Below are 16,513 nucleotides of genomic sequence, written 5' to 3' on the forward strand. Positions count from 1 at the left end.
AGATGGGTGCCTAGCTATAGCTGTTCTTGTTCCTTGAGGCAGATAGTGTGAGGCAACTGGGGGGGTTAGTCTGTTAATTTGTCGAGGGACCATGGCCCAGGGCCCGCACTATGAGTGGCCAAAAGTAGGGACGGCCGTACTTAGGGAGATGCCTGGTACACTAGCCAGCACCCACATAAAACGCACCACAGAGCACTTGCAGGAACAGTCACCGAGTACAGTGCACAGAGAAGGAGTTCTGCCTAGCCTGGGGTATGCCACCTCATATCAGTGGGCACAGTCAGAAAGCATGCAGAGAGCATCAGGGAGTGTTAAGGAGCAAGTGGAGGCCAACAAACCAGGCCACGTCACACTGGAAGAAGGAGTGCCCCGCCTCTTGTTTCCACCAGAGGGAGGGGGCACAAGGAGAGCCAATCAGGAGAGCCTTCCCCAGCAAAGGGAGGGACAGGAAGCGAGAGTGAGGAGCTTCACTTCTGCCTGACATTCGAGGAGCAAGGAGCTGAAACATTGAACTGTTCCACCCCTGAGCTAAAAATGTCAAAACTGAGCACCACGATTTACCAGCTCCCGGTAGTGGAGCCGGAGGGCCACTGGTAGTGGTACCGGCTTACTGGTAGTGGAGGCGGAGGGCCACGAATACCTCCGGTGTCTGTACATCCACTGTGGGATACCCGGAGTGGTCCCAAGCACTAAGGCACGATGCCCTCAATGCGGCACGTACTACCTGTGGCCTAACGAGCCATGGCCACTGATCGAGACCCCGCGGGGTGCCTCTCCGGGAACACTAACGGAGGTGGCGGAGACAAAAGACAAGGCTGCCCTAGTTCCCCGTTTCAACCATGCGGGAAGAACCAAGGCCCAGCCAGCTACAGAGCCGAGAGAACCGTCGGCGGAGAAGAGCACGACCGCAGTGGAGGTACCGGAGCGAGCCCGTTTCGTACCAATACCCACTGGCGGTATCGCCCAAGAACCTGGTGACTCCCTTGCGGAGGATCCGATAGTGATGTCCTCGGAGGAAAAGGTTGGCGTACCATCGGTGGCGATGCGCCTACCAGCGAACCACCCCAGCGGTAATAAAGAGGAGCAGACGAGTCCAGACACCTTCCGTCTGGAGCATGGCGGAGAAAGCAACCAAGAAAGCGCCCGCTGGTCGCGGTATTACCCGCTTGTTGGACACTGACTTGAACATTGCCCCAGCCCCAACCCCTAGCTCCATCGCCCCGGCCACTGCCCCTGCCCCGTCACGAGTGTTGTCACCGGGACCCAGCGGGGATAAATTGAGCAAGTACCCCAAATATTCCAGAGATGTGCGGGACTGGGAAGTGAGCGATGAGGGGTCTGATGGGGAAATACCATGTGCCAATGTGATACGTGTGCCTAACCCTGTGCCTTTTTCTCCTACAGCTAGAGGGAGGGCCCGAGGGTCCCACACTCCAGCAGAGGCTGGGTCTGTCAGTGAGGTGGTTCACAAGATGAACCCTACCGTGTATATCAACGCCAAAGGGAGGAGAGATTGCTCGCGCTCTACAGAGGTGGGGACATCCGGTGTCTCATCCCAAACAGAGTCAGAGGTAGAGAACACTAGCCCCTTATCAGAGTACGAGCACCGTGACAAGTGGTGGGCACCCTTATTCACTGGGTACCACGAAGGTATGGACTGCACCAGGTTTTACTCATCTGTAACAACATAGTTGATAATTGGTGGGCGGAAGGTGCCTATACTCCTCAGGAGGTGGTGGACGAAATAGACCACAGGTATCGGGAGATAGATCAGAAACTAATTCTGCCCAGGAGGCCCAGTATTTTGTACGATGACATTGCCCCTACAGAACCAGAGTTCTGGGTACTGCTAAGCAGGACGGGTCGCCATAAGAAACTCACGAAGTTGAGCAGAGCAGACAGAGCCATAGTGGCTAGGTACAGATAGTCCCATGGGTACGAATACCCCTATTTGCCTGAGCCTATAAAACAGGAGATTGAGGAGCAAAGAGACAGTTGGCTCCGAGAAGCCGTACAAAAATATTTGAGGACAAAAGTTGGTTTGGCAGGTTACCATAATGAGGACCGGATCAGTGAGTTGGTCAGGATCTGGAGTATAGGACGGTGCATATACAGGCACAGTGTAATATATCGGCCAGAGCATGGGTCGGTACAGTCCTTCTTTGTGACCATTACGGACCACAATGGAAGAAAAGTAAGGAAACCTGATCCGATTATTATTAGGGTTCTCCCCGTTGGGAGTAAGCGGGTTTTCGTGATACTACCTCATGTGGTATATGTTATGCTTAAAAAACTGCCATAATGTGTTTTGTTTCCCAGGTTTGTTCGCCGCAGGATGGTACTGCTAAAGTTAGGTTCAAGTGGGGTCCATTGGATTCCACCAGAGGGAGAGTGTAGCCCCCTGTAAACAGAACGGGCTATATATCTTTCTCCTACTGTGGTAAGTCCTGTTAAGGGCAGGCGCCAGTAGTAATCATGGGTTTTCCCCCTTCACGCCCTGCCTTGAGTGATAGATGCAGGCCCTTGACTCTGCTGCAGGCATGAGACAGAGGGGAGGTCCTGCTGACATCATGAGGGGTGGGGCTGACTATTTAGTAGCCAGTTCCTGTGAGGACATGGGCTTTTGTATGTGGGAGTTGGAGGAGAGAAGTTCTGCCCTGGGACCAGAAGAGAGAGGCTACGGTCCTATGAGTTTGGAGAGTGAGCAGAGCTAGAGTGGACCAATGCCCCTCACCCTACTGAGGGGGTGAGGGGGAGAATCTACCCCCACCCAGAGGATACCCTCTGAGGTGGGCATTGGGGGTATTGAGGCCCCCCACAGACCATCCTGAAGGAGTACAGTCTGGAGGAGAGGAGAGGAGGAGGAGGTCTGGTGTACCTTTGGAGTGCCTTGGGCATATAACCTGTTGTGTACTGCTGCTGCTGTGTGCCTGATAAGAGAATAAAGACACTGCTGATTTTACATAAGACTGTGTGATTCTGGAGCATTCACCAGGGTTATTCTTCTACAAGGGTCCTACCCCACATCCCTGGGAAGTTATAGAGGATGGAGGCGCTGCATCACTAAGAGAATGGAGGCACTTACCCCAGAAGCCTGGTCCTGTGTCCCCCACATCACCGCGGGAAGCTCAGGCCGGCAGGTACGCACCACCAAAGCACATGTAGCCAGCCCTCACTACACCCTAGATATGGCATCTGTGTCTGGGGGGGGGGGGGAATATGGGTTACAGATGTATACAAAATTACTATCCAGGAGCTTGCAAGTGTTTCTATATTAAAAATATAATTAATTGCTCACGTTGACGTTTGATCTTAAAAGGTGTACACCCCCACTACAACACAAACTAATTAACACTGGGCAGAGGAGAGTTTGGGTGCCCGTGGAGAGAAAGGAGGATAAAGAAAAGGACAAATTCGGAAAAGATCATTTGATCTTTACCATTATTACTATTATCAGTCCAGTCACTGTAAAAATAAGGATACTTATCGTGCTGGCCAGGCAATTTGTTTCCTTAACCAGAAATTACATTCTTTCCCTCTAAATTTCCACAGGCAAAATTAGGTGAACACGTTACACAAAAATAACGGGCAGTATTTTCAAATTAGTTTTAAAAGTTCGTTATAATATGGGGACAGAGAAGGACATTTTTATTAATTTAGTTTACAAGATCAAACTGTTTTTGGTTTCTTACACTGGCGACACACTTTATTCGAGCTCGGCTAGTCCCACGAATTTGGGTATACCCGGGTGTATTGAGGTTTGTGACTGTTTTCTGCCCGAGTGCACTGAGGTATTTTCCAGGCAGGGATTGAAGCATTTTATTCCCGCTGGCTGCAATACTGCACAGTATATATATATATACTGCATTACAATTCATGAATTTATGCCATCTGGTAGACACGCGAAGCATTGCAGCCTATTAAATCCTAATCATTATCATTTAACAGATCAGCCGCCCGTCAGCCAGGCATGAACCCAGGCTGGGAAGGCAAACACAACGGGGCTTGTCAGAGGTGAGGAGCGGCGCATTCCAGGTATCTGCCAGGTACATACTGGGTATTTGCTCGAATAAAGTGTGTCGGTGCAGTATTTATTAGCATAGGTGAGAAATATGTGTTTTCTTGTTATTTTTGTAAAAGTTGGTTGGATGTGTATGAGAGAAATGTGAAATTCTGTTTGTTTTGTGTCTGTGTTCTGTGTCTTGTTTGTGTGTAACTAGTAAATACATTTCAATTTTATTTGTTCTGATTAGGATATGTTTGGGAATATTTTTAAAAAAAATAGTGCGAAAATGCTGGTAAAATCTCACACGCACTGTTTGAAATATATATTATATTGTATGTATGTCTCTATCTATATAGCGCTTCACAGTGGTAATGCGCGTGGTAATTATGAAGGTAACAGGTGGCGTAAGTCGCAGGTCATGGGAATCACGTGATTCAGACATAAAGGTGGCATTAAGAAAGAGGAGCTTACAATCTAATTGGTAGGTAGGGAGAATGTACAGAGACAGTAGGAGGGAATTCTGGTAAGTGCAGGTGCAGGGGGCCCAGTTCTATATTTCATGTGCCCAGTATTAAGTGTGGGTTAGATTTGTGCATGTTGATTAATGAAGGAAAATAGTTTGTTTAACTTGAGAGAGGGCAGAGTTGAAGCAGGATAGCATAAATTTGTAGTGAAGGAAGTCTGCAAGAGTAAAGGCAGGTAGCATGCGTATGTAGAAATATATTGTGTGTTTATAATTTTTTATGCTACAAGTTGTTCTCTCAGCGAACCAGATGTTATTGTGTTTTTTAAAGGTTTCTGTCAGAAGAATATAGCAGAATTAGGTTTCTATGCTGTTATCCTTTGTGAGATATTGTTCACATGTAATAAGATGTGAACAAAAGGAGGTGTATTATTGCTGTCTTGTTTATCAGAAAAAACTTTTCTCATGGGTAGACCAATGGTCACCCCAAGTACCTTGTAGACTTAATGTTGTATGATTATGCTCTAACAGATGGTTTAATCAGCATCTATTGTGTAAAACTAATGCAATTGTTTGAGTGTCTCATGTCCAGGTGCAGTCCTTCCAATTAGATGAAGCAACATCATCCAAATAAACAAAAGCGCAAACGCACATAGTGAAGTTTGTAAAAATATAGGTGTATATTAATTAGGGTATAATATCTGCGTACATCAGATTAGTTGGTAATAGACATTTCATGTACAATACATGAGTTTACCACACGCCGCACTGCCACTTCCAGGTCTCAGATGGTCTCTCTCACAGCATCCAGAACCGTCTGTCACAGCTGTAGCATGGGATCTCTGCCGCACTGCTGCCTTCCGATCGATATCCTTCCCCACTCGCTGCCGTCACCGCCGCTCGCGGCTAGGATCTGCCTCCGACCGCCACTATGCTACGGAGCAGTGTGCTAGTGGGTCACGTGTCCCGCGGGGTTTTGCGACTGGCCGCAAAGGGAGGTTGAGGCGTAAAGCGTGATGGTGGCTTTACTGCAATTTGCCGAGTGCAGCTTTGGCATGAAATCAGTCCAGAGCAGATATTACCACACAGACTGTGGAGATATATTTCTAGGGCTATAAAAAACTTATCCAACGCGTTTCGAAGCTTACGCTTCTTCTTCTGAAGCTTCTTCTCAGCTGTGGGGGGACTCCTTCTCCCCTTTTTTATCCATGTTTGCCATGAATCAATAAAGGCTTATATATATTTTTTGCACAGTCCAGCCTTTTTGCCATTTTTTCCAAGCAGTGCCCGCTGATCACTTTCTTTACTGAGAGGATGCCTTGCTACTTTATTGCTGAAACAGCCTGGAGCACGCCAACTTGAACAGACCAGAAAAAGAACTAAGTATGTCATTTCTTATTTCTAAGCACCCCAGGGGATCAGCCACTTTTAGTGCGCAATATAATACATCTGAGGGGTCCATAGCAGGTTGCAAAATCAGCTTGGTCACCCTTCTGTATGCCGCCAGGCTGCTCTCACACTAGGGGAGAGTCAGCAGACTCAGCTGTTCTCTACCACGAACATTGACCTCTTATGGTCTGATATCATGTTGCTGATCTAATGGACTTTATATATTCTTGGAGTGAATCTCTGCAGCACAGGGAAAATTGAAGGGGCTCCACTCTTTCAAGATTGCTTCTGTAACCTTTTTTTCTTTACAGGTTTTATTATTTTTAATTACAATGTATATTCTATTAGGTTTGTGTAAGTAGTGCAGACATGAAGATGATAGGGTAGTAACAGGTATAGTTTGTTTAGTAATATTTATTTTGTTTTTATGGCCCTGTGTATAGCATATATGCACACTCTTTTGTCATATAATGGAATCCTGGTAAACAAAGACCAGGTAATATTATTTGGGAAAAGTGGTTCCAGCGATTAAAAGTAGAGATGAGGGATGGGATCTGTTGGTACTTGGTGGTTGGATTGTTTTTGCTGGGAGCGAAGCTTGTGAATGCTCTGTTATGTGTTGACAGTACTCATCGTTGCTCAGTATGTATGTGTCATGCGCAGTGAAACTTTGATCCAGAAGTACGTTACACCCCCACCCTTGCTCAGTGATGACAACGTCAGCAGTCCCCCGGAAATGGATTCAGCACCAGAAGGAGAAATCAACCTGGCTAACATAATGGCCGGCAGTGACATTTGTTATCAAGTTATGCACTATAGGACCACTTCTTGGTCCAGAAAGACTATGACATGGTTAACCGTTCCTTAAATAGACTGTCTCTTAAGGCAGCGGTGCGCTAACTGGGGGGCGCGCCCCCTTGGGGGGCGCAAGATAATTTAGGGGGGCACGGGCTGCGTGCGGGGAATCCTGGGGGTTGGCAGAGCTGTGCACGGGCGGCCAGAAGCTCCGTGCTGAGGCTGCTTCTCTGCTCTGTCTGTGTCTCCTCCTGTGTTACCCATCCCAGTTTTCCGCAGCATGGGGGACAGGAGGAGCAGGCTTACAGTAGTACTCCCTTCCCCCCCCACAGGTGAAATCTAGGACTTATTATTTTGTGTTGTGTGTGTGTGTGTGTGTGTGGTGTGATTGAGTGTGTGTTGTGCCTGTGTTGGTTGTGGTTGTGTTGGTTGTGATTGAGTGTATGTGATTTTTTGCGCACACACTCACAACACACTGCACACACTCACAGCACAGACTGCACACACTCACAGCACTCTGAAGACACAGCACACACACAGCACACTGCACACAAATCCTCAGCACACTGCACACACTCACAGCACACTGCACAAACTCACAGCACACTGCACACACTGCCCACACTCACAGCACACTGCGCACACTGCACACACACAACACACACTCACAGCACAGACTCACTGCACACACTCACAGCACACTGCACACACAGCACACTTGCAGCCCCCTAGCCCTCTACCTCTGGTGTCAGCTGTTGGAGCATCGTGGGGCTGCCTGCGGGGATCAGGGCTTGGGGGGGGGGTGATTGGTACGGGCTGGGGGATCGGTGCCGGGCTGGGGTGCGGGGCTGCGGGCTGGGGGTGGGGGATTGTGCCAGGCAGGGGTGCTTGGTGCTGGCTGGGGGGATCGGTGCCAGGCTGGGGTACGGGGCTGCTGGCGGGCGGGCGGGTGGGAATCAGTGCCGGGCTGGGATTCGAGGGTGGGGGGAAATCGGTGCTGGTAGAAGTGAGGCTGCTGGGGGAAGTGCAATGGGAATGCGGGGGGAAGTACGGTGGCTGCCAGCGCCTCACTCCACCTCTTCCCCCATCCTTCCGATCGGGCGCACGGCAGCCATTTTTTTTTAAAATTAGCGCGACCCCGGTTATAGCGCGGTCGGATCGGGTGGCCCCCGAGGATCACGCTATAATGAGGCTGAGCTGTTTTTGTATTTACATTGTATACCATTTAATAAAGGTTTATTTTTTTCTTGTGATTGATTACAACAGACAGGGGGACCCGAGAAATTTCATGGATGAAAAGGGGGGCTCAGCATAAAAAGTTTGCTCATAAGAGGGTAAGAGGGGGCTGAGAAGATTGGATGTGAGGAAGGTGGGGAGGTCACCCAGGGGCGTATGTCAACCACAAGGAAAGGATCACAATTCAACCATTTTGACCATGGCAGCCATTTTGTCTGTTCCGATATTTTGAGTAAATGTAGTATGTAAGATGTATGGTGTTGTGCAGTTTCTCCTAGAAGATATTAACCCCCACCAACCCCCACTTATTCTCAGAAATAGAATTTGCCCGCTTTTCAAATATGTCCATCCTACTTAAGAAAAAATACGAAATTGAAGGGCATTAACCTTTAAAAATAGCTCAGCTAAGAGAGTTGCGGGAGGTTAAATACCCTTTTTAAGAATATATGATTTATATGCAAAAATTTGATCTTTTGGTGGTAGATATAGACGCTGCTTTTAACAATACTAAAGATGCTAATTTAAGGCTTTGCAGCAAAAAGCAACAAATTAGAGCAACGTTATTGCAATATTGTATGGTAAAATAGCAATAGTTGGACCCCTACTGGTTTTTATGCAAGTTTCCAACTTGCCACATGTATACCCAGATCTATGTGTAACAGTGTATCCAAACCCGCTTCTACCTCCATATCTATGTATGTATCAAACCCCCCTCTAACAAAAGTATGCTTGTCACTGATCAGAAGCTGCCCATTTATTCATCACTGATTATCCAGCATGATGACCAATAAGGGATTGGTCCTCAATACCCACATGGTCCTTTGGAGGTTTCTTTTTATGAGTTTTTCCTCTCCTGAGTGGGGTATGAGGGATAAAGGGCCAGGCCTGAAGTGATTGTTCTTTAGAAAACAAAAGGAGGGAATTGAAAGGGTTAAAATGATTAATCTGTCCTTCATGTGTCTGTCTTCCATTTTGTGTTGCTGTAAGTTCCAGTTTCAATTTAGCCTTTTTAGAAGACTGAACTGTGAACCTGTTTTTGTACTCAGCAAGAATCCTTATCTTTTCTTTTGAGATGATTGTTAAGTAAACAAACCACAGCTAAAGGCCCCAGCTAGATAAACATAGACAAAGTCTTCTTTTGCAGATGGTAAGCTAGAAGCGACAAGTAACCCATATTCTTGTTTTTACCAGAAATAATGCTGACGATTGTAGTTTGTTCTGAACCAGAAACACCTTTGTGAATACCTATAAAAGCTGCTTCCAGCCTTAATAAAATTAGAACTGAAGAAGATGAACTGCTTTTGTGTCTGAAATCTTCATTTCTCCGAGTGCTCGTTGTGTCTGTTTGCTGGGACTTCGTAAACACAGGGCGTTGGCCAAATTCTCCCCGGGTTGAGTATGTTCGTACAGTCCTGACCAGAGAAAAGTCTTTCTTTTTCAGTAGGTATGGCAGAAGTCTTGTACGTAGAGCAGAGGGTGGGTGGAGGGCACCTCAAGCCTAAACCATCTAATGTTGAGGCTATAGTGCAGTAGCCCGTCCCCTAGACTAAGAAGCAGATTATGGCTTTTTTAGGCACCGCTGGTTACTAAGGATGTTTGTTCCCCAGTACAGCGCCGGGGCTAAACCCCTGACAGACATGACACAGAAGCGAATCCCAGTTCTGGTAGCCTGGTCTCCTGCCTGTGTAACAGCGTTTCAGGCACTCAAGACAGCGCTGGACAGTGCACCCATGCTGGCTGACCCACACTTTTCAAAAAAGTTTTTGTACAGACCGATGTCTCGGACTATGGTATTGGTACTGTCCTCAGTCAAGTGGGGGAGGAGGGCATCCTATGGTGTTCCTGAGCAGAAAGTTGCTGCCCAGGGAACTGGCTTATGCCACAATTGAAAAAGAGTGTTTGGCCATTGTGTGGACTTTAGGCAAACTTCAGCCCTATCTGTATGGCCGGACCTTCAGAGTGATCACTGATCACAACCCTTTGAGTTGGCTACAAAGGGTGTCTGGGGAAAATGGCAAGCTCTTTCGTTGGAGTCTTGCCCTGCAAGACTTTTATTTTTCCATTCAGCACAAGAAAGGCAGTGGACATGGAAATGCATATGGACTTTTACGCCAGGACAGTCCCAGTGAGTCACCAGCCTCAAGAAATGTCAAGCCAGTTAAACCTCCGGACGAGGCGCTTGTAACAACATCTTCATCTTGAGGGAAAAGGTGTGACAGTGAAGGGGTAACCATGCTCACTAATAAAGGTTAAGCCCACTTGGTTACTCCTGATCCATGTATTGAGGTCCTAGAGTGTCAGGTCTTGGACCTGGATGTCAGAAATGCATTGCTTTGACTGTGTGCAAATTATGCGACATTAAAGATTTTTGTGTTTTTCATTTCTCGGGGTGCTGAGACCAGGGGATTTCTAGGCTTTAAGTTTCAGGGTGGGTTTGCCAGAGAAAGTCATTACAGAATGTGGCAATGTTGCAGGGTTCCAATGTTACAGGATACCCCAACGGTGTATCCGGGAATCAAATAAGATTCTCGGATATATCAAAGCATATTGTGCTGGGCAAACTCCTAGCCTGAAAAAGTTATTGCGACTCACCACCAGGATTCCTGCTGCAGCATGATCCAGACCAGGTATACGGGGCATGAAGTGGTTAATGTATTCCTGCAACATACAGGGGTCCCTAATATAAGGTGGGGATGCCCAGGTTCGTGCCCAGGTACGCTGAACCTTGAATATGGGTTCAGGAGATGCTCCAGCCATAGGAGGAAGCTGTGAGTGGTTTTTGTGTGTAAACGTTTTAAGTCATTTCTATAGTGTGGTAGGGATGAGGCTAGTGAGTGTAGGCAGTATATCCCCTTATTCCATCCCTGACACCAGAACCAGAACTTACACATTTTCATCACACAAGATACAGGGAACAGTATGTTTAATATGTATATGCACTGATAACCTGTCAATGAACTGTGGGATTTCCGAGTCCTGGGTTCTGAGGGACCAGATGAATACCAAGCTTGGTGCCTATGGGTCTATGCGGAGTCCGGACTTGAAAGCCTCAGGGATACCAAGGTTTTGGGGCAGGAGGGGTACTGTAGTTATACTTGAGTACCTCCGTCCTGGGCTAAAAAAGGGCTATCCGGCAACCATTTGCACAACCCCAGACTCTGCGGAGCCTGGACAGCGGGTGGGATCAATATGCTAAGAGGCAGAGGTGCCTGGTTGGCACATGCCCCTTAGCAGAATCAAAAAAGGTACCCATCCGACTTTAGAATACCGGCAAATCGGTGATTGGTTGGCAGGATAATTCCCACACGCTGATAGGCTGTAGAGGTTTGTGAATGAAACACTGAAACCCATAAGAAACCTTGCAGCCAATCAGGACCGGAGATTCCAAGCGCCAAACCATCAGCTGCAAATTCAAAGATGCTCTGTGAAGAAAAGATGCGAGCCGGCTTCAGAGATTTTGACTCTGAAAAAATTTTAAGACCCGCTTTTTGAGAATGTAGCAGTCGCGGCTGGGATTGCATGCCAAATTGCTTCTCCAGGACTTTCGTGAGTACCTCCTGGTAATTGGATAGGGCTCTTACAGATGTCATTTTTGACAATTTCGTTTACAGGACGGTTTTATTTTTTTGCCCCTTTCCCAGTAAGTGTGTAAATCTTGTTACATTGTGTGTATGTCTTTTCCTGAATTAAATTACAAAGTATTTTACCTCCTTGCTTTACTCAATCATATGATCCTGGTATAATAGGTGTTAATAAACCTGGTCTCCTGTGACACTCTATGCTACTGTTAAAGTACCAGCACATAAAACAGAAGAGGACTTTCTTTTTGAAGGAAATGTTGTAGCTAATTTATTATCTAAGGAGGCAGAATTAACAGGGGAATCTGTAGTTTTTACTGATCCTATTTTAATAACAACATTCAGACATGCAGATATGCAATTTCTTTCCTTTGCATCTTACAAGCGAAAGATCCGTCTATTGCCATTTCACAGGTTGATTTAAATCCTCATTTTGTTCTTGAGAACAAAAGAGTTATTAAGAATTATTATCGTGAAAGTTTGAATCACAAAGGGCAGAGATTGCTTGTATTACTCAAATGAAAATGATATGGGGAGAATATGGAAGATACTGTACAGAAGATAATACAATCTTGTCTCATTTGTGCACAAATTAATCCTAGGCCCAAAGGACAAAAGCCACTGTTGCAGGGTACACGCAACCACACGTGGGTTACTTGCAAAGGCTTATATATTTAGCCTTAAAAAATACAGCACACAAAAACAAAACAGCTTCTTTTCAGCATACAAAACAGAAATTAAGTCCTGATCAGGGCTTTCCCAACTAGGGCTGTTTAGATTCCAGCGTAACAGTACACAGACAGTTCATCAAAAATGTATTTTGAAGACAGACCTTATAGCAGTAATCCTACTTCAGCATTTCAGTACTCTCTCTTGATCAGACAGCCTGCATGTGTGTACAGCCTGGTGTTTTTAAAGCTCCTTTATGAGGCAGCTGGGATCAGACTGATTAACCAGACCTCTCAGCTGAAAGTTAACCTCATCACTGCTGCACTGCAGACCTACACATGGGTCTTGCCAGGCATAGGGCTGGTGCCATTTATTCACCCTGTCACAGCCACCTATACAAAGCATTGCACCCGCAAATGGTCCATGGTCCATATTTCAAATTGATTACATTTGCTCCTTACCTTTAGAGAAGAATGGGTTACAATTTGCTTTGATAGTGGTAGATGTATTTTAAAAATGGGTAAAAGGAATCCGGTTAGGAAAGATGAAGCAATTACAATGCAAAGGCTTAATGGAAACATGTAGGTTTCCCATGTATTCTTGAGCCAAATAGGGGAACTAATTTCTCAGGAAAAGTGATGAAAGTTACATGTAAAATGTTGTTACTTTAGGTAATGGTAGCACATGGATACAATCGTTACTTGCTGTTCTCATGAGTGTCAGAGGAACCAGTACACACCTTTAGAACTCATGACTTGTAGGAAAAAAGCTAACATTTCCATTTGAACCATTTTTGTCTACCCCACAGAAAGATGCTATTGCTAATAACCAATGGTTTTAATTGTTAAAAAGTAATCTTGAAATAATCTATGCATCTACTGTAGGATGCAAAAGATGTCTCCTGATTTTCTAAGTTTTTTAAGGAAAGGAGGATAATGATAAACATTTTTAGGAAAATAGGTTCATGGCAAGCAAAATGGGAAGGAGCTTATGATATCATTGACATTATGGGTCAGACAATGTTAAACGTACAACGATTACCTGATTATGTATGTAATAAACGCAGACAGTACATTTTTTTACTGTAGCTCCACATGGACCAAAGTTAATTCTAAGTAGCATTATAAGGACACTGCTTTATTTACAGGTCATAGGTAATTGTATGATGGATGATAGATGCTATCAGATGATTGGAATCAAGAAAAACGAGAAAAATCAACAAAAGCAACAGAATAGAAAAGACTTCAATGCCACGTGGTACATCCTGTCAATTCTGACAGTGAGCTCTATTATTACCATCATCTATGGTACTGATTATTTTTTCATTTCTATTAAGAAAAAGAACAAAAATACTATTATTAATACTATTATTTGTAAAAAAAAGTACAAGATGATATTACATCTCTAATAATACAACTAAGGATTTTGAATTTGCTCTTGATCATATAGATTTATGGGTAAATAAGTGGTTGGGCTATAAAAACGATATATGTACCAGTAATTATTTAATATCCAGAGTAACCAGAGTTTAACTTCCTATCACAGTATTAGGAATACCCATTAGCAATACGCAATTATTATATTATAATCTCCAATATCCTGATTTTGTTTTTGACACAATTACAGCAAGACTTGAACAAGTCTAAAATAATTTGTTTACCACACCTGGCTAAGACTATTTATCATTCATGTTTTTATATTCGCACTTCATGCTTAGGTCGTATTGAGACAGTTAAAAGATTTCACGTTGTAATTACTCCTGTAGAGAAAGGAAAGGCACGTGTACAGATTATGGGGCCTTTTCAGGTAGCTCTGATATGCTCCCTTCCATATCGATCAGGTTTGCATCTTCCTACGAATTGATCTGACATTTGTGTTCTCACAGTATTCAGAAAGAGTTATCGCAAGCCAGATACCGTTCAGTAGGAAACCGATCGACTTAGCAGTTGCTTTATGAGAGATATGCCCATGCAATCTGCTTGCAGTCAGTAACAGCTGAGCAGAGTGAGCTACATCTCCCTACACAGGTCTTACAGGCGGACACACTTTTGTATTTACATTTTATTAACATAGAACTGAACCAGGTGGTTTCTGGACCTGACCCGTTAATTTCGGGTCCGGGGACCCCCTGCTTCCCAAGTTACACGGGTGCTGCTATCTCCTGCAAGTTTAAAGTCCCACAGCACGTGATGTGGCCCCTATGTTGGATAATGAAATAGTGAAACATTTCTTTCCTATGGGTACACTTTCCGAGGTTTAATTAAAGGGATTGTATTGTATTGGAGGACATCAATAGGAATATATTTACATGAGATCCAGATCAATATGGCACAGATTTTCAAGCGAGATGTAAGTATAGTTTCATTACAATTTAATATATCTCAAATAAATGAGTTTCCTTGGGAAAAATGGACTGAAGAAATTAAGGATTATGTTGATCATGTATTATGAAAATAATGTGTACTAGATAAAGCTAGAAATGATCCAAGGAGATTAAACATTGAAAAAAATGTTAAACAGGAATTTACACAAGACATCACATTTCTTCAGCGAGAATTCTTTACTTGAATGACCTTTTAGCATACTGACTTTATAAGTTTTGAATGTGATTTGTATGGTGTGTAATCGTTGCAGAGATATTTTTTATAATTATAATTTAAATCATAGGGGCTGTTAGAAATTTGTTGATTTTTATTCCATCTTTGTTTGTTTGAAGTATTAAAGAGATGCTACATTTGATTCTTTCTGACGGCAAAGGATGTTCAAAATGTTGGTGTTTGCTGCATCCAGATGGAGGCAGAGAGTTCGAAAGTCCCCAAATTACATGCACTTCTAAACCCACATACACATTATATAGTATGTCTGTATAGTTACAGGAGGCATAGTGAGTGAGAGCAAATGTATAGTGAATACTCGTATATCAAGAGATAACCCAAACGGACTCAATGGGTAAACGGTAAAACTAAAAACAATTTATTGATTCGTATTAAAGCAAATAAACTGGGTAAAATTATCAGAAAATGGCGACAACACTGGTTGAGTATTAGTACACAGGTATAGTAGAATACTTGCAGTGGGTGTGGTACCTACTAGATTTGGTGAAATTAGCTGCAGATAGGTTAGCTCAATGGGTCATTAGTCTGGCTTCAGAATCTCACAAAAATGTGGCAGCCTTACTGTGAAATAGCCCCAGATTTTCCAAGGCAAGTCGTCGGATACTGGTGGCTGCATCTGTAGTTTAAATATGACAGTGATCTGTGTGTCAATTTAGGACCAATTGACATATTAAATAGTAACCATTAAAAGAGATTCCTCTGAAAATGGTGATATTTTTCAATGTTGCCACCCTAAGGATACTTGGTTGCTGGATAGTAACACTTAGAGCTCTTGAAAAGAGCTATAGATAGAGTTTCAAATAGTCACAAAGAGTTCAGTATGTGAACAACTTCAGTGCATAAATTGAAATAGCAGCATGTTATCAGGTATTGGGATAGTTTCCCTGGGTAAAAAGCCTAGGGAATATGTAGTCACCGACTATAGGTGGAAGACAGGACTGGGAAGGAGGGTTAGAGAGCCCTCAGTGAGGGTTAACCTGCTTGGAAAACTGGAGACAATTTATTTTATTTGAGCCTACTAGAAGGAAGAGAATTTCTAAGAAACTCCCCCCTTCCATGGCCTCACTACTATAGATCTATATGGCAGTTCATTGAGTACCATACCAAACAAAAGGTTTGGTGTGCACCCTGATGTAACGTGCACCGCATTGGGACCCCTTCTATAGACTTTCATTGGACCCTCATGTAAACTTGCTCCTTAGTTTCCTCCCTGTATAAGAGATATGCAGTTCACACTATGACAGAGAATAGTTACTCACCCAGAGTGTTTAGCAGCCCTATGAGAAACAACACAGACTGCAGCATTGTCACTGCTTTGTTGTAGTGCAGCACTGTAGTGTGTCCCTTTCTGAGAAGTTACTTCTGTGAAGGTGTCTCAGGAGTCTCTGTCAGAGCTGATGATCCCAGGGCTTTATACTCAAGTCCTCACATAAGCAAACAGGTTACTCAAAATGTTTGTCCCTTATTAATTTCACATTGTGTGTACGTTTGTGGGTATTCTATTGTATTCCTGGTATGTATCTTGGCATACAATTATGTTATATTTAAGTTCAGTAACTTATTCAGTGAAGTCTCTTGTCTGCGCTGGAGAAGATCTTAGTCACACTCCCTTGAATAGACACGATATATTCTCCAGTGCATATACAATTAGAGCTTAGTTGTAAGAGAAAAGAGCAGTCCAATGAATGGGAAGCTGAGCACAAATATTCAGTCTTGTATTATACATGGTAAACAAATCATAAAAATGTATTATATTTTATGA

At 44.2% G+C, this 16,513-nt stretch overlaps 1 protein-coding gene across 1 annotated transcript in view; it reads right to left on the reverse strand.

Moving 5' to 3' along the window:
• Window positions 1-16,135, reverse strand: part of LOC142495721 (zinc metalloproteinase-disintegrin-like cobrin) — a 475,628-nt gene extending 459,493 nt beyond the window's left edge. The window contains exon 1 of the mRNA XM_075601587.1: window positions 16,011-16,135. Coding sequence (XP_075457702.1) covers window positions 16,011-16,056 — 46 coding nt within the window. The 5' untranslated portion in view covers window positions 16,057-16,135. The remainder of the gene's footprint in view (window positions 1-16,010) is intronic.
• Window positions 16,136-16,513: the final 378 nt, after the last annotated feature.

This window comes from Ascaphus truei, chromosome 5 (assembly GCF_040206685.1).
Source record: "Ascaphus truei isolate aAscTru1 chromosome 5, aAscTru1.hap1, whole genome shotgun sequence".
Classification (NCBI taxonomy): Eukaryota; Metazoa; Chordata; class Amphibia; order Anura; family Ascaphidae; genus Ascaphus; species Ascaphus truei.